This window comes from Camelus ferus, chromosome 23 (genome assembly GCF_009834535.1).
Source record: "Camelus ferus isolate YT-003-E chromosome 23, BCGSAC_Cfer_1.0, whole genome shotgun sequence".
In the NCBI taxonomy this organism is placed as follows: Eukaryota; Metazoa; Chordata; class Mammalia; order Artiodactyla; family Camelidae; genus Camelus; species Camelus ferus.
Window position 1 is genome coordinate 12,109,746 of NC_045718.1, and position 26,841 is coordinate 12,136,586.

Here is a 26,841-nt window from a genome sequence, read left to right on the forward strand (position 1 = left end):
AAGGAACATTAACATGGATTCATTCTTTAAAAATTCTTCAACAGGCTTTTAGTTTTTTTCTTTGAAAATTTGTGTTTGTTGTATACTAAAGCCTAAGGTACATTTTCTGCAGTACAGGAGAATATCTTATGTCTTTTTAAATGTATTACGAGAGTCCTTTGAACATGTTGTCTGGCCTTTAAGTTGAGGTATAAGAGATTGTATTATTCAGAGACTTTATTTTCCATTTGGACTTTTTTTTTTAGTTAATACTGCATTATATACTTGAAATGTGCTCATAGAGAAACTGGACCTTTTAAAAACTTTTTAAGTGAAGTATAGCTGTTTTACAATGTTGTGTTAGTTTCAGGTGTACAGCAAAGTGATGCAGTTACACATGTATTTATATTCTTTCATATTTTTTCATTATAAGTTATTACAGCGTATTGAATATAGTCCCTTGTGCTGTACAGTAGGTCCTTGTTGTATATCTGTTTTATATATAGTAGTTTGTATCTACTAATCCCAAACTCCTAATTTATCCCTCCCCCTGCTTTCCCCTTGGTAACTGTAGGGGATTACCAAAACCATTTGTTTTCTGTATCTATGAGTCTTTCTGTTTTGTAAATAAGTTCATTTGTATTACTGTATTTTTTTTAGATTCCACATGTTAGTGATTTCATATGACATTTTTCTTTCTCTTTCTGATTTACTTTTCTTAGTGTGATAATCTCTAGGTCCATCCATGTTGCTGCAGACGGCATTATTTTATTCTTTTTTATGGCTGAGTAGCATTTCATTTGTGTATATATACCATATCTTTATCCAGTCATCTGTCAATGCACATTTAAGTTGCTTCCATGTCTTGACTGTTGTAAATAGTGCTACTTTGAACATTGCAGTGCGTATGTTTTTTCAAATTAGAGTTTTTTTCCAGATAAATGCCCAGGAGTGGGATTGCTGGATCATATGGTAACTATTTTTAGTTTTTAAGTAACGTCCATACTGTTCTCCATAGTGGCTGCACAAATTTACATTCCCATCAACAGTGTAGGAGGGTTCCTTTTTCTCCACACCTCCTCCAGCATGTATTACTTGTAGACTTCTTAATGATAGCCAGTGTGAGGTAATAATCTCATTGTAGTTTTGATCTGCATTTCTCTAATAGTGATGTTGAGCATCTTTTCATGTGCTTATTGGCCATTTGTATGTCTTCCTTGGAGAAATGTGTAAGTCTTCAGCCTGATTTTTGATTGAGCTTGTTTTTTTGGTATTAAGCTATATGAGCTGTTTGTATTTCTGGAAATTAATCACTTGTTGGGTGCATCATTTGCAAATATTTTCTTCCATTCCATAGGTTACCTTATTGTTTTATTTATGGTTTCCTTTGATGTGCAAAAGCTTTTTAAGTTTAGTTAGGACCCATTTGTTTATGTTGGCTTTTATTTCCATTACTCTAGGAGATAGATCAAAAAAAAAATACTACTGCAATTTATGTCAAAGAGTTTTCCTCTAAGAGTTTTAGAGTATCTGGTCTTACATTTTAAGTTTTTAATTCATTTTGAATTTATTTTTGTATATGGTGTTAACAGAATTTTCAGATTTCATTCTTTTGACTGTAGCTGTCCAGTTTTCCCAGCACCACTTACTGAAGAGACTGTCTCTTCTCCATTGTATATTCTTTTTCCTTTGTCATAGATTAATTGACCATAGGTGCGTGGGTTTATTTCTGGACTTTCTACCCTGTTCCATTGATCTATGTATCTGGTTTTTGTGACAGTACCATACTGTTTTGATTACCGTAGCTTTGTAATGTAGTCTGAAGTCAGGGAGCTTGATTCCCCCAGCTCCATTCTTCTTTTTCAGGATTGTTTTGGCTATTTGGGGTCCTTTGTGTTTCCATACAAATTTTAACATTTTTTGTTCCAGTTCTGTGAAAAATGCCATTGGTAATTTGATAGGAATTGCATTGAATCTGTTTGCCTTGGGTTGTGTGGCCATTTTAACAATACTGGTTCTTCCAATCCAAGAACATGGTGTATCTTTCCATCTGTTTGTGTCGTCTTCAGTTTCTTTCATCAGTGTCTTACAATTTTCAGAGCACACGTCTTTTGCCTCCTTAGGTAGGTTTATTCCTAGGTATTTTATTCTTTTTGGTATGATGGTAAATGGGATTGTTTCCTTAGTTTCTCTTTCTGATATTTCATTGTTAGTGTATAGAAATGCTATATAGATTGCTCTATATTGTTAATTTTGTATTCAGCAACTTTGCCAAATTTGTTGATGAGCGCTTGTGGTTTTCTGGTTGTGTCTTTAGGGTTTTCTATGTATAGTTTCATCTCATCTGCAAACAGTGATGGTTTTACTTCTTCTTTTCCCATTTGGACTCCTTTTATTTATTTTTCTTCTCTGACTGCTATGGCTAGGACTTCCAAAACTATCTTGAATCAAAGTGGTGAGGGTGGGCATCCTTGTCTTGTTCCTGATCTTAGAGGAAATGCTTTCAGCTTTTCACCATCGAGTATGATGTAAGCTGTGGGTTTGTTGTACATGGCCTTTATTATGTCGAAGTGTGTTCCATCCATGCTCACTTTCTGGAGAGTTTCTATCATAAAGGATGTTGAATTTTATCAGAAGCTTTTTCCTGCATCTATTGAGATGATCATACGGTTTTTATTCTTTAATTTGTTACTGTGGTGTGTCACATTGATTGATTTGCAGATTTTGAAAGATCTTGCACCCCTGGGACAAATCCCACTTGATCGTGGTGTCTGATCCTTTTCATGTATTGTTGGAGTAAATTTGCTAGTATTTTGTTGAGGATTTTTTCATCTATATTCATAAGTGCTATTGCCTGTAATTTTCTTTTTTTGTGATATCTCTGTCTGGTTTTGGGTATCAGGGTGAGGGTGGCCTCATAGAATGAGTTTGGAAATGTTCCTTCCTCGGCAGTTTTTTAGAACAGTTTCAGAAGGATAGGTGTTAACTCGTGTCTAAATGTTCAGTAGAATTCACCTGTGAAGCCGTCTGGTCCTGGACTTTTGTTTTTGGAGAGTGTTTAAATTACTGATTCAGTGTCATGACTGATGATTGATCTGTTCATAGTTTCTATTTCTTTCCTGTTCAGTCTTGGGAGATTGTACCTTCCTAAGAAACTGTCCCATTTATTCTAGGTTGTCTGTCTTATTGGCATATAGTTGTTCATAGTAGATTGTTATGATCCCTTGTGTTTCTATGGTGTCGGTTGTAACTTCTTTTTCGTTGCTGATTTTATTTATTTATTTTTGTTTGTTTTTCTTTTTATTTGTTTGTTTATTTTGTATTGGGTTATAGTCAGTTTACAATGTTGTGTCAGTTTCTGGTGTGCAGCACAGTTTTTCAGTTATACATGAGCATACATATATTCATTTTCATATTTGTTTTCACCGTGAGCTGCTACAGGATCTTGAATATATTTCCCTGTGCTGTACAGTGTAAACTTGTGTATCTACTCTGTATGCACCTGTCAGTATCTATAAATCTCGATCCCAGTGTGTCCTTTCCCCTCCCCCTCCCCCCCAGAGAATACAAGTTTGTATTCTCTGTCTGTGAGTCTGTTTCTGTTCTGTATCATTGCTGACCTTATTGATTTGGCCCTCTCCCTTTTTTTCTTGGTGAGTCTGGCTAAAGGTTTGTCAGTTTTGTTTACCTTTTCAAAGAACTGGCTCTTAGTTTCATTGATTTCTGTTGGGTTTGTTTTTTTTTAAGTCTCTATTTCAATTATTTCTGCTCTGATCTTTGTGATTTCTTTCCTTTGCCAACTTTGGGTTTTGTCTGTTCTTTCTCTGGTTGCTTTAGGTGTAATCCTGCCCCCAGTTTTGCTCCTGGTTCTAATCAGGAATAAGGTTAAGCATCGCCCTACGTTACCGGATTTCCACAGAAGTCTTGTTTATTATACATAATGATTAAATTCTGTCGTAGTGTGTACACACTATGAACTAAGTAGGGGTTTCATGTGCTGACTTAGGACCCAATAGACATTGTTTCTGTGGAAAGAATGCCATCTGTATTCCAAACTGTAGACTGAGTGACCTTTAAGAAAAACGAACTGTGTGGGATCCAGACAGCACTGACTTTCTCAGCACTTGGCCCCAAGGAATTGCACATGTTAAGTTAAACCAGCATTTGCCGAGTAAACGAATAAATGAATGTGATTCACTTTCAGACACTTGGATTAGCACACATTTTTGTGTTAGCACACACGTAGCATTTATATGTTCTTTCTCAAATGACTTTTATCCCTTTTCTCATGTTAGAATGTTTGTGAAAGTGCGTGGTAGCCTCTCATGGTCTTCCTGCGCGGCCCAGGTGTCGTCGTGAGGAGACCCTGTCACAGTATAGCAGCCACTCCACGCAGGCCCTGGGGGCCTTCCCTGCACTTTTTACAGCAGCCTCGTGCTGTTTTGAATGTGTGGACCAAAGATTCTTCAGCCACTTTCCCATGGGCGTCTAAGTAGTTTACGGCATCCTGCAATTACAAATAATGCTGCAAGAATAATGTTGTGTGTCTACTTCTGTGTCCTCAGGTTCTCAGGGTACATTCCCTGGAGATTGGGTTGCTGGACCAAAGGGAAAATGCATGTGTAGGTTCGGTGGCTAGTGCCAAATTCTCCTCCACGGGGCTTTGTACCATTTTACATTCTTATTGACATTCATCACAACTTTTGGACCTACAACAGGAAGAAGATTGTTAAGACTAACCGGTCATGAGGTGACCAGTCACAGCTGTGATTAACTCCTTAAAGAAGCCCATATTTTTGAGGTCTCCAACGAAGGCCACATCAAAGCAGCATCTTCCCCATATGGCCTGAGAGCACCTAGAAGGTGTTCAGACATTATCCCAAGTCCCAGAGGGACAGTAGGGAGCCCAGAGGAAGACAGAGCTACTGGGGGAGTATTAGTAGCGAGTCCTAAAACTCACCAAAGTTTAGGACGAGCCAATATGTGTGATGAAGACAGTAGAAAGGAGGAACACCTAAAATTAGAGCTGTTCCAGAAAACGTGACCCGCCCGCCCGCGTCCATTCCTGCCGCTGGCGAGGACTTGGTGGAAGCTTCTCCGCCTGTTGTTCATGGACTTTTAAAAACTCTTTGTCTCATAATTACTTACATCTTGAACCAGGACGCGAGGTTGCAGTTTGCTTAGTTCCTCCCTGAAAACCAAAAGGAGGGGCAGTTGCCGGTCACCTGAGAAATACAGTTACCTTCAGCGTGGAACTTGCGCTGGGTATTTGAGCTTTCTGAAGCATGGCTGGTATAAATATTTATTCATTCTTTTAGTACATTTACCTTTTTAAGTCACATTTCCTTCAGATATAGCCAGTCTGTATGCTTTTCCTTTTTCCTCTGATAGGATTGCTGTCACGCATTTAGGCCAGCGGAGAGGCAGGAGGAAGGCAAGAGTAGCCTGAATTAGCAAAAAGGTCGAGTACTGAATATTTTACAAGAAACAAAGAGTAAGTTGAACCATTGGAGACTCCTTTGCACGTCCAGTTTTGAATGACCCACGGTGGTCTCTCGTGGCCGTCGGTTTCTGTGTGGTGGATTCTCCGAGTCTGGCAGGTCTGTTGGGCCCTGGGAGCCCGGACGCGCTCGGGGCTCCTGCTCTGGTACGTCTTGTGGCCGCTACAACTGCGGCTGCTGCCGAAAGCTCTTGGTGAGACCGGGATTAAAGTACATGCAGCAGAACTGTTAGGGCCGTTCTTCCCGGTGCAGTAAGAGAGGTTTATCTCTCCGTGGGAAGCTGGTGTTTTTCTGATTCTTACAGTTCTTGAAAATGACTTATTTATATTAGTTTCCCAAGTAATCTTATCCTTATTATTGATTTTTGTAGGAAAAACTTTCTACATAAAAGTTGAATGTGAATTTTAACACAGACCCCATTTCGTTTGGTTTACTTCAACGAATATTTACTTAAGGCTGCCCGGAAATTGTGCTCGGAAGTAGGAAGATAAACAATCACGAAAGAAGAATTCATAGTATCTGAGATTTGGAGTTTATCATACTCACCTGTTTAAAGAAGTAAAATTACGTTCTTTGGGTCACCACTAGATGGCAGAGTTGATAACATCTGTATTCTCCTTATGTTCGCAGCTGCTTGCTTTACAGACCCTATTAAAATAGCAACTGGTAAGAATTGCCAACTTTTCCCCCCATTAATGAAGGAAGTTCTTTACATAGCTGAAAGAAACGCTCGTCTTGTGCAGCTCCGCATCGCCGCTGGCTTCATTTGCGCACTTACTGGGACAGCGTTCTTCCCTTCCTCTTGGGAAGGACGCTGCCTTCCCTGCCCTGGTCTCCTGGTGTCTGAGCACTTTAACGATCGCAGACCGCGCTGTAGAATCTTTCTGCTCCCTCTGTGGTACGGATTTATTCTTCAGTATGGTGTGTGATTCCCAGACCGGGGGGATGGAATTCTGAGCATACAGCACATCGTGCGTGCCCCAGACACGGAGAAGAGGAGGTGCTGGTCCTCATCGCTAGGAGCCTCTGTATTTTAAACTAAATTCTAAGGTCTTAACATTTTTTAAGTGTTATGAGAACTGTAAACTTGGAGCTCCACTATCAGAAGCTCTGCTCTAACTCGTTAATTAACAATAATTCTGATGGATTTTCCCTTTGCCTTTTGCTCTCCCTTTTCTCCTGCTGCTTCCTCTGAAGTCTCCTTCCAAGTGGTTTTGGAAACTGGTTCCAGTAAGTTTGCCCAGTTACTTCAGTTTGCTGTCCAGAAGTGTAACTGTACAGTGATGTGCTGTGTCTTGCTGGTATAGTCATTTCGTACAATTGTCGGGCACAAGTGGAGATTGGATTTTAAGGTATTTGATTGTAATGTAAGGCAGATTTTAAAACCCTAGCCCAAGTTTGGATTAGATGCTTTAAAAATAATTCGAAGTGTAAGCTAGTCTGTCAGCCATCACAGACCATCAGTGACTGGGGAGAAGAAGGCACGGCCGGAGACCCACACGGTCTTTCACGGCGTTAGTGACAGTGAGTATGAATTGTAGGTGTGGGTTATTTGCGTTTTAAAATAATCTTTTTGAAAAAGTCATTTCCTTCTGGCGAGAACTGTAGAGGACACTTTATGTAATAAAAAAAAAGCGACAGACTCTGTGTTCCTAAACTACATTCAGTTCTGGTTTGGCTTGAAGAGTTGATCTTTCAGGATTAAATCTGGGGGTTAGACCACTTAACAAGTATTTTACATCCTCAGAAATAGAAATACAACTTAAAAGTATACCATAAAAGGGGTCAGGGTACAGCTCAGTGGTAGAGTGTGTGCTTAGCATGCACGAGGTCCTGGGTTCAGTCCCCAGTCCCTCCACTGAAAAGAGGTAAATAAATGAACCTAATTACGTCCCACAGCTAAATTAATTAATAAATATTTTTTTAAACGCTGTATGCCAGAAACTGACACAACACTGTAAACTGACCATACTTCAATTGAAAAAAAAAAGTACACCATAATGTTGAAAGATAGAAATTATGCCCCTTTCAAATTCCAGATTTCTCAGTTTGTAGAAGGAGCAGGGAATGCTTCCACGCAGTATGTTTGTAAAGCACACAGCATGTGCAAGTGTAAGAGACTGTGACCTTCACAGACTGCAGGTGAACTTTCTGGAAACTGCATGTGACTCACCATTTAAAGTCGGTTTCCCTGATACATCTTCTAGGATAAAATCTTCAGGAACGTGTTTTGGCATCCACTTACAGATCTCTGGTTGTCTGGCCTGACCACAGGCACTACGGCCTCAGCCTGCCGGGGCCAGGGTGTGTCCGTGCCCGCAGAGCAGCGCTCTTGGCAGAGCAGCTGGAACATGTCACACGGCTCTGTGCTTTGTTCCATGAGCCTTCCCACAAAGCTCAGCCCAGCTCAGACTGTAGGCCGAAAACAGGCTGGTCCCGGAGATCTGGGGAATCTGGCACCTGGCCCAGCCAGTTTAGAGGATTTCCAAGAGGCAGACTGTTTTGTTTCCAGCTGGACGAGGAGAGGTGGGTGAGGGTCTGGAAGCGTGCTTCCCGGACACAGGGAAGTAGCTCAAGGCCGGGAGAGGCACCTGCTTGATTCCTTTCTTCCTCTCCCTTCCCCTCCCTCTTCTCTCCACCTTTTTCATGGCTGATTTTTAAACTGATCGTAGCAAAATGAGGACATGCTCTAGGGATTATGTAAAAATCAGTAATCAATTAAAGAATTATGTAGTGCATATATATGATTTTTTCTGAATTTGGGTACTCCATGAGTTTGGAACATGCCACTGAACACAGATGTCTAGTCTGCACGGATCAATAAGAACAAGCCCTCTGGGGGTCTGCAAGAGAAAAACTCTCCATGAATCTGTTCTTGAGGAGCCGTGAGAGGGAGGGAGGGATAAACATCTCCTTCATTGCCGTGTGCACTTGCTGAGGGACAGCACTTAAAGGAACTCTGACTTTACCACCAAGTAGTAAATCTTCTCTCTCAGTAAATTATTTTTCTATTTTTATTCTCACAAAAGTATTATATTTCATAATTATATTTTAATTATGAAATAGATGACCAGTTTAGATGGAGTTAGAAGAAAAGCTAGTTTTGATTACCTTTTTTTAAACCCTCTATTTAAATATCAGTAACCACTGTAACGTAAATGTAGCTGATAAAATTCTTCAGCGTGCACTTCATTGAGTCTTCAGCATTGTTTTTCCTGGCTTCTGGAGCGCGGACAGCTGGTGACAGCTGCCCTCTGAGTGCCCCGCTGTGCAGAGCACTTTCTGTCCCGCCTCCTCTTCACCCCTCCAGCGGTCCTGGGAAGTAGGGGCTGTCGTCTCCCGGTTCACAGATGGGGAAACTGAGGAGTGAGAGTTTAAGTGAGTTGTCCAAGATTGCAGAGCTAAGAGGTGCAGAACCGAGATCGGAACCCAGGTGCCCTGACTGAAGAGCTGAAGGTGTATAGCAGGTCTCACTTCTAGAGCGCTGTCTTAGGTTTGTGTCCGGTCAGGCCAGCCAGCCTGTAAAAGCAAAGGTTCCTTCTGTTCCTCTGAGAGGGAGCAGAAGCCCTGACACTTGCTCTGTTGCTGGTTAATGGAGCCTCAACTGGGAGGGTCTTCCCGGAGTTTTTACACTCAATTTTTATTTTCTTAATATTCATATGACAACCCCCTTTGTGGTATTTTCCCGATTCTCAGAGTGACGGTCGTGTTCTCCTCCTGCTCCCGCCTTGGTGACCCTGCTGGTTCTCGGGGCCGGAGGAGCGGCCTTGCCCTCCCACCCGAGAGCTCGCAGTCCAAATTACACGGATTTTATCATCCACTGAAGAGCGGAACTGGCGATTGGGATACAGAGTGTTCAGAATCCGTTTTGTGATGCTTTTATATTTAAGTGTTTAGGCTAAATGAATTTACATAAATGAGCAGTGTAACGTTGTCCTAAGTACTTAGCTCCAGAGCCCTGGTGTGGTTGCTGCATGCTTAGCTTTGGTCACGTGAGCTTTGGTACCGTTCAGAAAAGAAGGACGTTGGTGAGTAGTTCTCCCTTCTCTTGACTTGTATTTTATTACCGATACAGTAGAGTCTACAATACTGGTTTTTCCTGTATGTTGTTTGGTGCTTGTTCATTTTCCTCTTTTTTCTATCGTAGGCTCGTTACAGGAGAGAGCAAACATTGCTGAAGCAGCTGCCTTGCATTCCACTGGTAGAAAATTTGTTGAAAGATGGTACCGACGGCTGTGCGTTAGCGGCCCTGATCCATTTTTACTGTCCTGGTGTTGTCAGATTGGAAGGTGAGTTTTCCGTTGAAATTCCAAGCCATGGGCGGGAACAAACACTTGAGACAATACGTACAGGTAATGAGGCTTCTCTGAAAAGGACACATGTGTGTGACTCTGAGGAGGACAGCTGAGTAAAATGGTGCTTGGTTTCTAAGTCTGTCTGTGGAATGACCACTGTATTTATACGTGAGTGTGTTAAACAGATTCTATGCAGTTGTGTATTTGTATTGTTACTAATTACAAAATGGATACAAAATGCATATTATCAAAATTAACCCTCGCTCCTTTCCTATTTGCAGACATTTGTCTAAAAGAAACCATGTCTTTGGCTGATAGCCTGTACAACCTGCAGCTGATTCAAGAGTTTTGCCAAGAATACCTGAACCAGTGTTGCCATTTCACCCTGGAAGATATGCTGTATGCGGCTTCCTCCATAAAGGTGAGGTAAATCGCCCTTTGCCCTTCGCCCTTCGCCCTGTGCAGCTAGGTACATGAGCAGTCCAGCCGCGTTAAGCTCGCAAACGAGCTATGATTTCAGTCAAAGCAGCTTCTGAAAAAATAGTTTTTGTTTGAGTTTTCTGCAGATTTTATGTTTTGTGATTTTTTTAAATACACTGTTAGCTGCAGGTTTCTTTTTCAGTACAGAGCCATGTCATCAACCCTGCACGCGCCCTGGCTTCAGGGCGCCGCACTCCTGCGTGTGAGGGCGACATGCTGGTGAACCTGGTCGGGGGTGCGGTGCCAGCCTCGGGAGGCCTGCCAGGGGCCCTCAGGGTGATGCTGGCACCTTGTGGGTCTCAACTCCTGCTCTCCAGTGCCTCTGTTTCCCTCGCCCGGTTCTCCTTCACCACGACGTAAGGACAGAGCCAGCGGTGAAGGCGTTTCCAAACAAGCCACCGCTCCTTTTGTCGGAAGCAGTGCCCCCTCCCCACTGTCTGACACATCAGAAGACAAACCTTGATTAATTCTGACTGTCTACATTCTGACGTTTGTACCGAAATGGAAATTAGGAAATACTTCCACGTATACCTGGTTAATGCCTTTTCAGGCACTTACTTGTTAAAAAATTTAAATGCTACTATTGTGATCTCAAAGGAAAGTATCATCTCATTAAATATATTGAATTGTAAAATCAGTTACGTTTGTTTAAGTTGTATATCTTGAACTTCCAGTAAATACCGCATAGCCCTGATGTTTAGATCAGCTTAGTCTGGGCGTGATCCAGATACAAAGACATTTTCTTCATTCAGGCATTTTTAAAATAGATAATTGTCTGCAGAGATGACTTTGGTCACTTTCTATATTCTTTGCAAAATTATAAGAACCACAGCTTTGATTTCAATTGAATATTTTAAGACTCCAAGCCTCCAAGAGGTTGCTCAGTGCATGATGTTGGGCACCTTGCTGTCACTTTGTTAACTAACAGGTGTTCATGGCGGTGTTGGGAGCGAGCTCTCTCTGCCCTCTTGGTGGAAGTGTAAACTGGTGTGGTCTTTTAGAGGGCAGTTTGGTGTTACCTGAACGGATCTAAAGGGCAGGCAGGCTGTATAAGGGCTGTTCATGGTGGTGAATAGTTGGAAGCAATTCATCTTGTAGGGACACAATTAAAATGTTTTGTAATATAGTATAGCTGTTTATAGGAAGGAGGCAGACGTATTTCACTGATGCAGAAAGCTCTCCAAGACGTTGTTAAGTAAAGCAGCAGACAGCAAACAGTATATATAGCATGATGTCATTTGTATTTGCTTAAAAAACCCTTTTTCTATTTGTTTGCAAATGTGTACACATATATAGATGCATGAGAAAAGGTCTATAGAAAGAAAACACGAAACTGCTAACAGTGGTTTCTTCTGAGTGTGATACTGGGATTTGGGCAGAGGTGTTAACGTTTGCTCTTATTTTTCAGTCTTTATTTGTGTTGGTTAGCATTGTTTACATTGTTTAAGAAAGTTCAGATACAGCTGCCTGTCTTAACTAAGAGCAGGAAAGAGAAGCTTTTAATGAAATTAATTTGCTATCATTCCTGGAAAATGGTGACAGATTTATAGCTGTTTAATCATCGTAAATTCAGAAAGAAATTATCTTCATAAGCTTTGATTTCTGGGAAAATGATTTCTTACTGACATCTTGTGGCCAAACACAGTAATGTTTTAGGACAGTTACCTTACCAGAGTGCTTACAGTACATTGTTTCCAGCTTTACTGAGATGTAATCGGCATGTAACATTGTGTAAGTTTCAGGTGTGCAGTGTGTTGATTTGATACACTTACATATTGCAGAACAGTTACCACCACGGTGTTGGCTAAAACCTCAATCACATCGGATAATTACGTTTCTTTGTTGTGAAGGTTTAAGGCCTACTCTTAGCAGTTCAAATATATGATACAGTGTCATTAACTACAGTCACTAGTTCCCTTGAGCCTGTTCATTTTAGAACTGGAAGTTCGTACCCTTTGAGTAACACTCCGTATTTCTCCTGCACGCCGCCCCCCCACCCCAGTCCCTGGTAACCACCACTGTGCTCTCAGTTTCTGTGAGTTTGGCTTTTTTAGATTCACGTACAAGTGATACCATACAGTGTTTGTCTTTCTCTGTCTGACTTAGTTCACTTAGCATAATACCTTCAAGGTCCAGCCACGTGGTTTCAAATGGAGGGATTTCTTTATATACATACACACCGTGTCTTCATCCAGTCACCTGCTGGTTGACGGGCTGTTCCCCATGTCCTGGCGACGGTGAGCAACGCTGCAGTGGACACGGGAGTGTAGATACCTCTTTGAGATCCTGTTTTCATTTTCTTTGGACGTGTATCCAGAAGTGGCATTGCTGGGTCTACTGTGGTTCTATTACTAACTTTTTGTGGAACCTCCAAACGGTTTTCCACATGGCGGCATCACTTTACATCCCCACTAGCAGTGCACAAGGGGCCCCTTTTCTCTTTTTTGTCTTCTTGTCGACAGCCGTGCTGGCAGGTGTGAAGTGATAGATTGTGTTTCTGATCTGCACTTCCCTGACGATAAGTGATGTCCAGCACCAAGGTCCTCAAAATATTAACTAATTTTCTGTCAACAGGCAATTATCGAGCACTTAAACAGTGTCCTTCCAAAAGACATATACAGCTTCCAGTTAACTGTGCTAGTAGAGTGCCGCCTAGCCCATACTTCGTAGTTTTATGCTTCGGCTTTAGAAAGTATACTGCAGAGATAAGCATACAGAGAAAGCACGGGTCACAGTCGTCTTCTCACCCAGAGATCCTCCCTAGCAGTGTTTGATGTTTTGCCAATCACTAGTCTTTCACATTGTAGGTTTATTCCTTCATTATTCATCGTTCAGTAAGTGGTTATTGGGCGTCTGCTTTGTGCCAGGCCCTGCTTTAAACACTGAAGATGCAGTGGTGAGCACAGCTTGTCCTTCTAGACCACAGAGTGGGGAATGTGGTATCAGATGAAGCTGGAGAAAGTAAAAGGGACCCCATCACATATCCTCTGGTAACCTGTAGTCGGTTCCCAAGAACAGGGGCAGGTGGGGGAAGGCAGGTTGCAGTGTGGAAATTTTGTTTGGCTGAAACAAAATGAGAGTAATTATGATGAAGATGGGAGAGAAGTGGGTGGATTCCAGAGATGTTTAGGGTGTGAGATCTGCAGGCCCCGATGTGAATCGGATCTGGGAAAGGAGTGAGGAGGAGGCCCACAGGTGACCCTGAGGTTTCTGGTCTGCATGCTGGGATGGTGGTTGCTGTCCAGTGCGACAAGACTGAATAAGGTTGGGTCTGTGGGGAAGGTTAACTGCTCAGTCCCGGACAGTCGAGGTGCCTTTGAGACGTGCAGGAGGAATGCTCTGTAGGCCGCCTCCCGTGTGAGCACCGTCAGCACGTTTGGAGTCATGTGACAGCTGGTGAGCATGGGCGGCAGCTCTCGCAGGGGGCAGGCCAGGAGTATCAAGAAAAACGACTGAAACCTGCTTGATGTAGTGACAGTCGCTGGCGACTTGAGCAAGTGCTGTTTTAGGGGAAGGGCGCCTGAATGCCAGGTTGGAGTGGGTTGGAGTGGGGACGGCCAGGGTGGAGGTCAATAGAGACGTTTGCAGAGGCACAGGAAGATGGGGCGAGCAGGGGGAACAGTGAACCGTGGAGTGCAGGCCTGGTTTTGTTTTTAGTAGGAGAGAGGTGAGTGTGTGCAGAAGCCGAGTAGGAAGGGTTCAGCTGAGGGGAAGAGTGAGTGTCCGGGAGCAGGAGATGGAATAAGAACGTGAGGTTCCTGCAAGGCCAGCAGGGCTGAGATCCAGCTCCCAGCACAGCTTCAGGGATTATAAACATTCTCATTTCTTTCTTTAGAAAATCACAAATTTTAATGACTGTTTAAAATGGTATGTATTTGTATACAAGTGTTTGAATATTCTGAGAAGTTGTCGTTAAAAGCAAACGCTGAAAGTAGGAAACCTGCCAAGTTCTGTTCACCGCTGTCTCATCCTCGGTCACCCTCCAGACTCTTAGCTCCACCCGCCCGGGCAGGCCCCCTTAAGTGTCTGCTCAGCCTCTCAAAGCCAGTAACTCACGATTCCTTTCACAGCTCTTTCCCCATCTTCCCACTTCATTAAATGGCACTGTCCGTTGCTGGAGAAAACCTGAGCCCCCCTTGATTCTGCTCTGCCCCTCACTCCTGCACACACGGTAGCCTTCACCTTCCAGAGCAGCCAGGGGAGAGATGTGTATTGAAAGTCACCGGCTCAGTACACAGGAGAGAACAGAGAGGATGAGGAGCCCCGAGACCGTCTCTGGGCCCTGAGGGTCGTTGATAATCAGCCAGGAGGAGGTGGGCGCGGCGTGGGGACACTCACGTTTCCAGTGGTGGTTTTGCAAACTGAAATTTCGTGTGAAGTAAGACCTTACTCATCAGATATTAGTCGATTTAACAGCAACAATTGTGTTAGATGCCAAATACCCAGAAGTTAAAAGGTGTGGTGTTGTCAAAAATTATGTAAACAAATTTTGTTGTAGTGCTGTTTTTTAGAACTTACCAAATACCTACAATTAAAATAATTTTTCATGTTTATAGCATTTATAATGTACGCACTTTAAAATATAAGCCTGTGGTAGAAATGTGCTCCTGAAGACCCACTTACACCTTTCTCTTAATTTTAAGCCATTTAAAAAACTATTCACATTTTCAAATATAAGTAACAAATGGCAAATGACATTGTTGACTTATCCTTATTAATAACACTTAAAAACTAGGTGGGTGTATCAAACTGTGTTAACAGTGTCTTTGTACATTTCAAAATTAAGAATTAGCCATGACATATTGATACATTGTAAACTGACTATAACTCAATAAAATTTAAAAAAAAAAGAATTAGCCACAATAGTCTAGAGTTTTGTGTTACTTGTTTAGCACCTGGATTACTCTTGACTTTGGTTATTACCAAGCACATAGATACAATGTTTTTAAACTGGGCACCTGATTACGCTTCAGAGAAATTTCTTACGAATCTGGAAAGAACTTAATTATTCTGTCAGAGTTGTGTGTGTTGACTTCGGAAGAGGAGCGGCTTATACACTGTCTCCATGTTCCACACAGTCCGAGGTGTTAACGCCTGACGGATAAACGGAAACTGTAATAAACCAGGAAAGAGATTTTGAATGGTTGTTGTAAGTTCTACCTACAAGCGCTAATTTTCTGTCCTAGATTTAACACCCTATGGTAGATACACTCTAGTGAAGTGTGAATGATGTCTAAAGCTGCATTTAATTTGCGAGGTAAAACAGAAGAAAATTCTATTTCTCATTACTGTTTGGTCAAGTTCTACCTAATTTTTCTCTGAATTTTCTGAACTCTCTCCTAGAGCAATTACTTGGTGTTCATGGCGGAGCTCTTCTGGTGGTTCGAGGTTGTGAAGCCCTCGTTCGTTCAGCCCCGCGATGCTCGTGCACAAGGAGGTGATGGATCTTTGCAGCTTTGAGTGTGCTGTGAACAGTCGGAGTGGAAAGTTGTGTGGCCTCACCTGCTTGTCTTTGCAGAGGGAAGCCTGTTGCTGTTTGATGTTGCGCCTATTAGCCCTGATAAAGTCTGAGTACTTCAGTGTTTAAAGCCACCAAGTTCTCTGGGAGAGAGAGAGGCTGTGGAGGGAAGGAAGTGGTGAGAACAGCCCTGAGTTGAGAGGCTTGTGTTGTGGAACTTTTAGGTCTGACTGTTTGCCCACTCTCTTTTCTTAGCGTTTTTTACCCTCATCCCTGGCCTTTGTTCTTAGATTCCAAGTTTTTAATATTGTTACCCAGAGTCCACTCAGATTATGGCTTGGCATGTGTACTTTGAATTTGCCATTAAGCCATAAAAAGTTTGTATATATGTATGTATTTTTTTTAAGCATAGTAGGTTTTGTGATTATTACAGTATCGTGATCTGTTGATTGCACGTAACGAGAACACCAGTGAGAAATAAAGGGGTGAGTTACCGTAAAGATCTCTAGAAATAAAGAATAGGAAAGTCTTCCTGCGTTTTCTCTCAAAGCAGATTTTCCATTGGCTTCCATTATAAACCAGGGGTGTGTTTCTATATGGGAAAATGGTCCCACGTTACAAGTTTAGCCCCTGAAGAACTTTCTTCAGCGTGACTCGGCTCTTCCTGCCATCAGTGCCCCCCCCCCCCAGCGCAAAACGTGGCTATTGTGCATCCTAACGAGTTGGCTGCTCCCTCATTTCTCCCCACGCCCGCCTCCCCCCGGAAACACCGAGGAAGAGGATGAGATCGGGAAGGAGGGGGAAGTCCGCAGTTGGGTGGGGGGAGGCGTGTCGCTCTAGTGAGCCGAGTGAGGTTACTGCAGTCAGCCCGCCGCACCTCAGGCCGGATTCTGTAAAACACGCAGTGTTTGATCTGGTCTGTCTCCAAGCTGCTTAAGGAGGAGGCCGCATAGCAGTCATGATGTCACAAGGAATACCTGTCAAGAAGTTGGGGTCCTTCCCCACAGCCATTGATGGTCATTAGCAGTTGTAACCGATATTTGTACAACTTTTTACTATTAACATAGAATTTTCACATACATTGCTCCCTACGATCTCATCTATGAAGCCACTATTCAAAATGTTCAAGAGCTGTTACATTAGGCCTCAAAGGCAAAAAATAAATTGAATCTTCCACCAGAGTAGTTTACAAAAATGTAAACTGTACCAGTAGGCTTAATTATTAACCAGTGAAATTCTGTTTCTTTCTTTGATTACTTACCAAAATGCCAGCTATTTCATAAAGAAGCAAAAATGACTATATGTAACTGAAGTTCTGCGAAAGCTTTAGCAAAACTAGACATTTATTTTTATTTTAAATTCTGTATTTATTTTATGTTAAGCCTCCCCCACCATTAGCTTTAATCAAGTGAGTATTTTAAGCAAGAGCACTTCAAGAAGAAATTAAGGAAAGTTTGTCCTTTTGAAAATGATTTTAAAAGAAAACTTTAAATATGCTAAGAATTCTCTATAAGTAATAAGAGAAATTGAGAATAAACTTAAACATTTATTTGCGGTGCAGAGTCCTTGAAATAATGTTGGAAACATGCTAAATGCGTAATTCTGAGATTCTGTCTTTCATTGTAGCTGAGCCTGTGGACGATCCGCCTTCAGTTCCCGTCTTTAATGCTGCCCAGAGACACGCCCTGGACAGCCCTGATCTCAGTCCAGGGTAGGTTCCAGAGTGACTTCATGTTCCCTGTTTTTACCCATTCACTAATAAAGTCAAAATAAAATTTTATAGGGTGAGGAGGGTGTAGCTCAGTGGTAGAGCGTGTGCTTAGCATGCACAAGGTCCTGGGTTCAATCCCCAGTACCTCCATTTTTTTAAAAATTGTTTTTAATAGAGAAACCTAATTACCTCCCCACCCCACTCCCACCCCCCAAAAAAACCGAGAAATAAAATTGTATTGCATTAGAATTTTTAAATTTTCAGTTGAACTTTGAACTAAATCAGTTTCCATTAGCCTATTAAAGTCTGTTTTAACGTCAATGTAATTGAAATGCACACTGAAAAGTGGAGGAATATATTCTAAGGTCCAAATAACTGGCCTAAAACCAAACTTTTGCTGCATAACTTGTTTATAATTGGGATTATATGCTGCTTAAGTCATAGGTAACTCTTAGGCCTTGGGGAAATTTTTAAATTCTACTTGGGTTTTTTAATTTTTTAAAAACAGTTTTTTAATCTTTGAGGCAGTTTTTCCTACTGTTTGTTTGCGGGTTACTTTGGCTATTAAGAGGTCACAATGGAATATTTATTGTAATATTGAATCTTTATCCAGTGCTTTAGTTCTTAGTATCAGAAAGTGAATTGAAAGCAGAGTAAACATTTAATATCAGGATAATCCTGACTTCTGACCCAAATATGATAGAGACATTAATTTGTTTAAAAATGCTTTTCAGCAGATCCTGTAAGCAGCTTTTAATGTGTATTTCTTAGAACCTGAAATGTATATTGACTTTGGACTCAATAATTTGTCTGATTTTTTTTAAGTTTAGAACTGATGTATTCTGTGGGATTTTTTAGAAATTCAAGCAAATCTATTAAAAATATTGGGGGAGGGTATATTATAGCTTAGTGGTAGAGCGCATGCCTAGCATGCATGAGGTCCTGGGTTCAATCCCCAGTACCTCCACTAAAAAAATAAAATAAAATGAATAAACCTAATTACTTCCGCCTCACCAAAAAGAAAAATCTATTAAAAATACAGTTAAAATATACGAGTAAGAAATTAGAAGTACTTTGTGTATGAACTCTTGTCTCAACACAGAGAGCTGTCGCCCACTCCCCGCACGTGAGCAGTTCCCGGCGGCGGCTGCCAGCCGAGCAGAGCAGGCAGCCCTGCAGGGCCGCCTCCCCCGCGGCTCCCTGGGCTCCGTGAAGGCTTCCTGCAGGTTCAGAGGGCGTCTTCCTGACCTACCCTCTGATCGCCACCTATGAATTTTCTTACTTGCCCTGAGTTTTCTCTTCCGTAACTGTCACTGTGGTTTAACAGGTTGGACTGAGGCTGATCTGGGAGCCTCCCTGTTTGATGCCTTGGGAAGCTTTTCCGCATGGGGTTTCCTCTGTGCCTTCCTGGCCTGGCTGTAGGGTGACATTCCTTCACTGGAAATTTAGGAAACAGTGCTGTAGGTTGTTACTCTTGTACTGTTAAGTCTTTAAAATCTCTGAAACTTGCCACCTAGGGGTGAGGTTATTCCCTAGCTGTCCCTTCCAGGCACCCGAGTGGACAGCCGTCCACGTTTCTGACGCTGGAAACTGTGTTAAGAGCCCCTGAAAGACTCGTCCCTTTTCTGTCTCCCAGTTGGACGAGCGGCTCCCTTTCTCCATCTCCCCAGCAGCAGGGCATTCTGCAGCGAGGTGGATGTCTCAGCTATTTTCCTTGAAGAGCCGTTGTGTAATCCTCTCATTTCTGTGAGTTTCCATGTGGGCCGTTCGTGGTTCTCCTGCTGGAGAACTTTGGAGGAAGGACTCAAGAATTTCTGCCCTTCTGAGAATAATGCAGTCAGCACTACAAATATATTACTCCTAAATAATGATCTTATGAGGGAAAAAGAAACAAAGGAAGGGGGCGGCAAAGCAGAGGACATTTCCAGCAGCTGCTCCGTGTCCTGGCCTGCTGCTCCCTCTGGGAGTGAACGCCATGTCCTCTGTGCGGGTGCTGAGCCGCTGCTGGAGAAGGAGAAAGGGCACGTGTTCGAGTAACTTGACCTGCATCTCTGGGATTCCCCTCTGGTCACAGACGTGGGAGAGCAGAGACTTGGGAAGGGACACGGGGTGGGGCAGTGCAAGCACCAGAGAAATCACTGCGGACAGCGGTGGGGGGGGACGCACCTGCCGGGGGAGGTGAGGCAGCAGCTTTGTGTCAGTGCTTCAGGGGTCGTTGCTTTTGCAGAGCTCACGAATGTGGCTTTGTTAAACAGTAAGCATATGATATTGTTCCTTACCTTTGAATTCCTGAGTTGGCTGGTCCTCTCAGTGCGCATCAGCCGGATGGTGCGGGTGGTGTGGTCTGAGAAGGGAGTGTGTCCTGCTGCCCTGGCTCCTCTCACGCAGCAGGGGTGGGGACGCCTCCCTGCCACAAGGCGGGCCGGGGCAGGCTGGAGGCTTAGAAGGGGAAAAGGTAAACTTTGGCCAAATGTCGTTGTAATTTGAGAAATAGACTGTCCAGTCTAGCCCGCACTGGCTGGGATGGGGTGACATCCAACAGAAAGAAGCGGCAGGAAAGCCGCCCGTCTTGACGGGCCCGAGGGCTCTGTTGGTGCTGGTGTGAGTGCGGGGGCCGCGCGCCGGGCTGCCAGGCTCTTGCAGAGACCGGTTACGCCTAGTCCCTGAGAGGCTTAGTTTGACCACAATATTTCTTCTAACTTCTTTAACTCAGTTTCTCTGCTTGTGAAGTAAAAACGGCGCTCTGTATTTTGTCTCCCCAGGACACTGAGTTATGCATGGAGGTAGGGTTTCCAGCTCTTTGGCTAAGACATAAAATACGTAGAGATTCACGTAGTCCCAGCCATTCTTTGGTTTAAACACTGTATCGATGTTTCCCCAACTTCTTTTCTGCTTAAGATGGGGACTCAGGAGCAACAGTGCAGTTTCTGCCTGAGCCGCTCTGCGCACGTCTGAGAGACCAGGGCACCGTAACCTGTCCCGTTTGTTCCTTTGCAGGGGGGAGGGCGCGGCCTTCACACACGCGCCTCACCACTTGCCCACCAGACACGCACGTGCCCAGGCTCCTGCTTCTGCCCCAGGTAATCCGTCTGGAAAAGCCTAGGACGAGGTCATTTAGGTGGTTGGCTGGGAGATGTAAATACACAAAAATACCCAGCCTTTTTTCTAGGAAGTGTGGATCTGTTTCCCCGTGCTTGCTTCTCTTACAAAACGACCTCTATTTCTCCACATGCACGCACTTGCCTTTGATGCTGTTAGTGAGTCCTCAAATATGTGAAATCTGTTAAATTGTTGTAAGTTAATGTTTTTTACGTGATTTCAATGACTTTCTTTTATGCGTCTGAAGGAGGAATAAGAAGGTCTTCATCCATGTCTTATGTTGATGGCTCCATCGGGACCTGGCCCAAGGAGAAGAGGTATTCCCGGGAGGTCTCGTGGGGGCCCCCCTTGTTGGCCACATCCAGTAGACTTTTAATTAGTACCCACATTTGAAGACAGGCAGGTGAGAGAGGCCACAGGGGCCAGGGTGGCGGGGGTCCTGGCAGCCCTCGCCTCGCCCTAAGGACTGTGATTGGGGGGGTGGAAAGAAGGCGGTGTGGCTTCAGAGAACTGTTGCTCAGCGGCATCAGACGTCCTTCTCTGAGCTTGTTTAGGGACTCTCTCTCTAATTTTTTTTTTTAGATCATCAGTGCATGGAGTTTCATTTGACATTTCTTTTGATAAAGAAAATACTGTACAGAGATCCACTCTAAACCGAGGAATCACCCGTTCTATCAGTAACGAGGGACTTACCCTGAACAACAACCGTGTGTCCAGGAACGTTAGGAAAAACTTGTCCTTCAAGCCCGTCAACGGGGAGGAGGAAGCAGAAGGCCTTGAGGAGGAGCTGAACGCGGGCTCTCACGGCGACCTGACGGCCTGCCTGCCCCTGAGCACAGACGAACTGAATTCTGACGAGAACCTGCATTATAAGCTTCCAAATGGAGCTTTACAGAACCGAGTGCTTCTGGATGAGTTTGGCAATCAGATCGGGACACCGAGCATTGAGGAGGCTCTGCAGATAATCCATGACACCGAGAAGACGCCCTGCCCACCCCAGACGGACCACATCGCCAATGGCTTCTTCCTTCACAGCCAGGATACCAGCATCCTGCGCTCCGGCAGCCCTCTGGGCCGGCCCAGCCCCGAGAGCACGACCGATGGGAAAGGCGCCTTGAGCCCTGTTACTGACAACACCGAGGTGGACACTGGGATCCACGTCCCTTCCGAAGACATCCCCGAGACGATGGATGAGGACTCCTCCCTGAGAGACTACACCGTCAGTCTGGACTCCGACATGGACGACGCTTCTAAATTCCCTCCGGATTATGACGTGCGAGGCGGCCAGCCCAGAGACGCGCCGAGCCCCTGCCCCAGCACCGTGAGCACCAGGTCGCAGCCCGGCAGCAGCGCTTCTTCCAGCTCCGGCGTGAAGATGACCAGCTTTGCCGAGCAGAAGTTCCGGAAGCTGCACCACGCCGACGGGAAGAGCAGTGGCGGCAGCTCCCAGAAGACAACGCCCGAGGGCTCGGAGCTCAACATCCCTCACGTGGTGGCCTGGGCTCAGATCCCGGAGGAAGCGGGCCTGGCGCAGGGGCGGGACACCACGCAGCTGCTGGCCTCCGAGATGCTGCATCTCAGGATGAAACTGGAAGAAAAGAGGCGAGCTATCGAGGCCCAGAAGAAGAAGATGGAGGCCGCTTTCACGAAACAAAGGCAGAAGATGGGGCGGACGGCGTTCCTCACGGTAGTGAAGAAGAAAGGGGACGGGGCCTCCCCTCTTCGCGAGGAGGCGGCCGGTGCTGAGGACGAGAAGGTGTTCACTGACCGGGCCAAGGAGAAGGGGCCGCCACGAGCCCACGGGCAGAGGAGCAAGTCTCTGGCGGACATAAAGGAGGGAGCGGAGAACCCTCAGGGCGGGTGGCTGAAGTCACCTGCCGCCCCCGGGGACCCTGAGAAGCAGTGGGGCCTGGCCAGCCCCTCGGAAGACACTCTGAACGAAGGAGAGCTCCTGGAGTACAGCAGGTCCATCGAGAGGCTGAACTCCTCCCTGCACTTCCTGCAGCAGGAGATGCAGCGCCTGTCCCTGCAGCAGGAGCTGCTGATGCAGATGCGGGAGCAGCAGGCCTGGGTGATCTCGCCGCCCCAGCCCTCCCCGCAGAAGCAGCCGCGGGACTGCAGACCCCCCCGGCAGGCTGGCACCCCGTTCTCCGCGGACGCCCCGCGTCCCGGCCACCCGTCTCCCCAGTCTAATACCAGGAAGACTGCATCTTTCTCTGCTAAGAATCAGAGGACTCCCAGGCCAAATGAGTTAAAAATCACCCCGTTGAACCGGACGCTGACGGCCCCACGCTCCGTGGACAGTCTTCCCCGCTTGAGGAGGTTCTCGCCCAGTCAGGTCCCCATTCAGACCAGGTCATTTGTGTGTCTGGGGGACGACGGAGAGCCTCAGGCGCAGGAGCCCAGGCAGAAGGAGGAGGGTAGAAAGGAGGAGCCAAGGTCCGCAGGGTGTGGACATGGCGCGGAGGGTGGGGAGAGCCAGCCTCTGCCCTTGGCCGCCCCTGAGGGCCCGATGCAGCCTGTCCCAGAGCCCGCGGGCCCCTCCCCTGATGGGGACCCGCCAACCCAACCTGCAGAGCCGCCTTCAAAGCCAGTGTTCCCACCTGCTGCTCCCAAAAATGTCAGTCTGATTGAAGTCTCCCTCTCAGATCTGAAACCCCCTGAAAAGGCTGATGTGTCTGTTGAAAAGTACGATGGAGAAAGTGATAAAGAACAATTTGATGATGACCAGAAAGTGTGCTGCGGATTCTTCTTTAAGGTAAAACGGTAGAATCTGGGTAGTTCCAGGCGTCTTCACTGGTGGGCTTTTTGAGTTGACGCGCTGGCTTCTTTCAGTGCGTCCCTTCTGTTCCAGGCCTGCCTTTGATCCCCAGGCACATTTTAGTGACACTGTACCCCCCGCCCCCCCGCCCCCCTCCCCTGGGGCCTGCGGTACCGGCCGGTCAGGCTCACTGACCTCAGGGTCCGGCTTCCTTTCGTCACGTCAGGTGCGTGTCTGGCCTCCACACCCTCTCCCTCGCCCTCTCCCTCTCTCTCTCTCTCACTTTCACAAAAGTCTTTTAAAAACTATGTGATTCAAATGTCTTCAAAAAGTTATTGCCAGTTTGCAAAAAGCTCCTAACTTGGCACTGCGTGTAAGTCTGTCTGAGTTTGTTTTCTTAGTCTTGGCCATCTTCCCTCTTACGTTTTGTTTTAAGTCTTTTAAAAATTGACCAGGTGAAGCTGGCAAGGCGAAACATTGTAAAATACGTAGTTTTGCGGTTGTCATAGAGCTAGCCCCTCAACAGCCCTGGGGTGCAGTGCGTGACCCCCCGTCTCAGCCTTGGCTGGGCAGAGCACGTGTTTAAACAGTGCAGCAGCCACCTGACACAGGTGCTGGGCAGTGTCCCCTCTCAGTGGTAAGTCTTGAAATTTATCATAGATACTAGAATAAGGAAAGCCCGATAAAATTTAAAAACTTTTCTCCTAATATCACCCATTTTTTTCATCTTCATATTTTTCAGTGTCTTCCAAATTACCTGTAGGGTAGAAGATGGTTTTTTATAATCAGAAGCGTGTGTGTGTGCTACTCATGTTGCTTTTGTAAATTAAGGGGCTGGAGTAGATCATTTGTGACCCTGAGCAGCTCTGCAGGTTGGAGTCAGGTAGAAAGGACAGCATTTGACGGCACAGAACCCATCATCCCAGACTTTAAATGCAGCAGACGCAGCCCCACTGTAGTCAGAACCAAGATGCTGCAGCGGTCACGGTCGCTGGTTTCCCTTTGGGTCGTGACTCAGAGAGATGGCTCCTTAGGCCCTTCTGAACGTTGAGGCGTTTGAATGTGAGTCGTGTTTTGTCTCTCATCTAGGCAGAACTGCTGTTTTCCATAGAACGCTGCTTTTGTGTCCGGAACGTACTCAGGCGGTGCTGGTGGCCCGGGGCCCTCAGCTGCCTGTGAGCGTCAGGCGCCTCTTAGCCTGTGAACTGCTAGCGGTGCTGCGTCTTTTTAGCCCCAGAGCAAAGGCCTGGAAAACTGCCAAGATACAGACGTGTGTGTGTTTGGACTGACTGCTCTCCTCTGACCTTCTCCATCCAGAGCGCATCTCTTGGGGTTTCTGTGCAAAGCACCTTGTTTGGTCCCCTTCCCCTCCCCCTAAGCTGCCCTGCGGAGCTCCCTGGAGCGCCTGAGGCTGTGCTGTAAAACACTCACCGAGTTAAGCGCGACAAGGAGTCCCTACGGTAGTGAGCCTCCTCTCCAGCTTGTCGCTTTCCTGACTGCGGGAGTAGGAAAGCTGTCTGAGCACCCTGTCCCCGAGGGCCCGGTGGAAGCTGGGGCAGGCCCGGGAGGCCTGCAGACCGTGGGCTGGCTCTGGGTGGGTGCGAGGTGTCACACGCCCACCTTCTGTCTGAAGGAGAGACCTTCAGTGCAGTTCGGAACTCCTCGAGCAGCAGTGGTTTCACTTTATGTGACACGAGTCTGGGCAGCTGCTTTTCTGGTGCTTTTACTTGCGTTTTCTGTATTGAGCGTGTATTTAAAATACAACTTAAATGCAGGTTTTAAAACTGAGGAAACTCCCCACTCTAAGTTATTTATTAAGGTCCAAAAAACCTTTGTGTTCTTTTTTTTTCCTTTTTTATGTTGCTCTTTGCTAATTTCCTAGGTTTTAAAAACATGTAATTGAGTAAGTTTATGTCCTTTGTTACTTGGTAAGTGTCACCATTAGAATTCATTTCTTCCTTTGTAATTTCTGGGTCGTGTCCTTCTGTGGTGAGGTTGGAGTAAGGGTGAACATACTCAGATTTTCAGTTATAAGAGTAACTACTAAACGTGACTACAGCCGTTGAAAATGAGAATATTGGTACCTAAAACATCTCATCTTTCTCATGAAATTCATTCTTAGGATGATCAAAAAGCAGAAAATGATATGGCGATGAAGCGGGCAGCTTTGCTGGAGAAACGGTTGAGGAGGGAAAAGGAGACGCAGCTGCGGAAGCAGCAGCTGGAAGCGGAGCTGGAGCACAAGAAGGAGGAGACCCGGTGGGGCGGATGGGGCCCAGGGCAGGCGGGGCCCAGAGCAGGCGGGGCCCAGGCAGGAGACGGGGACCTAGACGGGAGACGGGGGCCCAGAGCAGGCAGGGCCTAGACAGGAGACGGGGGCCCAGAGCAGGCAGGGCACAGACAGGAGACCGGGGCACAGACAGGAGATGGGGGAACCAGAGCAGATGGGGCACAGATGTGGGGACTAGGGCCCGGCCTGGTGGGTTCTCGTCGAGTCCTTATCAGCAGGTTTCTCAGAGTTTGCGCGTGTGGGGACCTCTGGACTGATGCCAACTTGGAGTGCCTTGTAAAGTTATTTTCCCATAGTGTTGCTTGATTGCGTATTTTTATCCCAAGTTGGAGGCATCTTAAAGTTCTCCAGAAACAGTAATTTAAAGTAACTTCCCTGGGTTTTACACACACACACGTTTTTTGAAGTAGTTATTTTATTTACTAATGGTACATTCAAATGACCTACGTCACCCCCAGGACATTTTAAAGGAACTGTTTCCCAGGCGCTGAAGTGAGAGCCCCCCCACCACATAAGCACCCCCTGCAGGGCCTGTCTGGCCGGGCGTGGTGAGACCCCTGCTTTCGGTCTGCAGGCGGAGGACGGAGGAGGAGCGGCAGAGAAAGGAGGACGAGCGGGCGCGCAGGGAGTTCATCCGGCAGGAGCACCTGCGGCGCAAGCAGCTGAAGCTGATGGAGGACATGGACACGGTCCTCAAAGCCCGCCCGCAGCCAGCCCGGCCCAAGAAGCAGCGGCCAAAGTCCATTCACAGGGACCACGTCGAGTCCCCCAGGACACCCGTGAAGGGTCCCCCAGGTAACGCGCTCGTGGTGAAGAGTCTGTTCAGGAAGCAGCCTGTGTCACGCTGGCTGCCGGAGCCCTGCTGGACCAGGATGAGCGCGGGAGGCTTTCTGGCTCGGACACAGCCCGTGCGCCCGGCACAGCAGGCGTGGCTGCAAGGAGCCCGTCTGCGGAGGACCCGCTGGCGCGGGGCGCTGTGCCCCACCCAGAGTCTCTCTGGAGTGCTGAGCCCTCCTGCTCCGTGACGGAAGGGTAGGCGCTGTGTCGCCAGGTGGACAGGAAGCCACGTGAGGAGTACGAGGCCCAGAGGGCAGGAGTCCCTCCTTTAGGGTGGAGATGGTCAAAAAGCTAAGTTCATCATTTCTAGAGTAGACAGAATATCTTTTTTTTTAATTGAACATGCATACTCATTTCTTTTTTTATATTCATTTTATTAAAACTAAATGCCATGGAAAATTTTAGAGAATTCTTACAGTTATTCTGACTG

At 45.8% G+C, this 26,841-nt stretch overlaps 1 protein-coding gene across 1 annotated transcript in view; it reads left to right on the forward strand.

Moving 5' to 3' along the window:
• Positions 1–26,841, forward strand: part of CAMSAP2 (calmodulin regulated spectrin associated protein family member 2) — a 76,619-nt gene that overhangs the window by 42,968 nt on the left and 6,810 nt on the right. Inside the window, exons 5-13 of the mRNA XM_032466840.1 lie at positions 9,628–9,769; positions 10,057–10,196; positions 15,599–15,692; positions 17,340–17,424; positions 20,422–20,504; positions 20,771–20,840; positions 21,106–23,281; positions 25,407–25,543; positions 26,149–26,369. Coding sequence (XP_032322731.1) covers positions 9,628–9,769; positions 10,057–10,196; positions 15,599–15,692; positions 17,340–17,424; positions 20,422–20,504; positions 20,771–20,840; positions 21,106–23,281; positions 25,407–25,543; positions 26,149–26,369 — 3,148 coding nt within the window. The remainder of the gene's footprint in view (positions 1–9,627; positions 9,770–10,056; positions 10,197–15,598; positions 15,693–17,339; positions 17,425–20,421; positions 20,505–20,770; positions 20,841–21,105; positions 23,282–25,406; positions 25,544–26,148; positions 26,370–26,841) is intronic.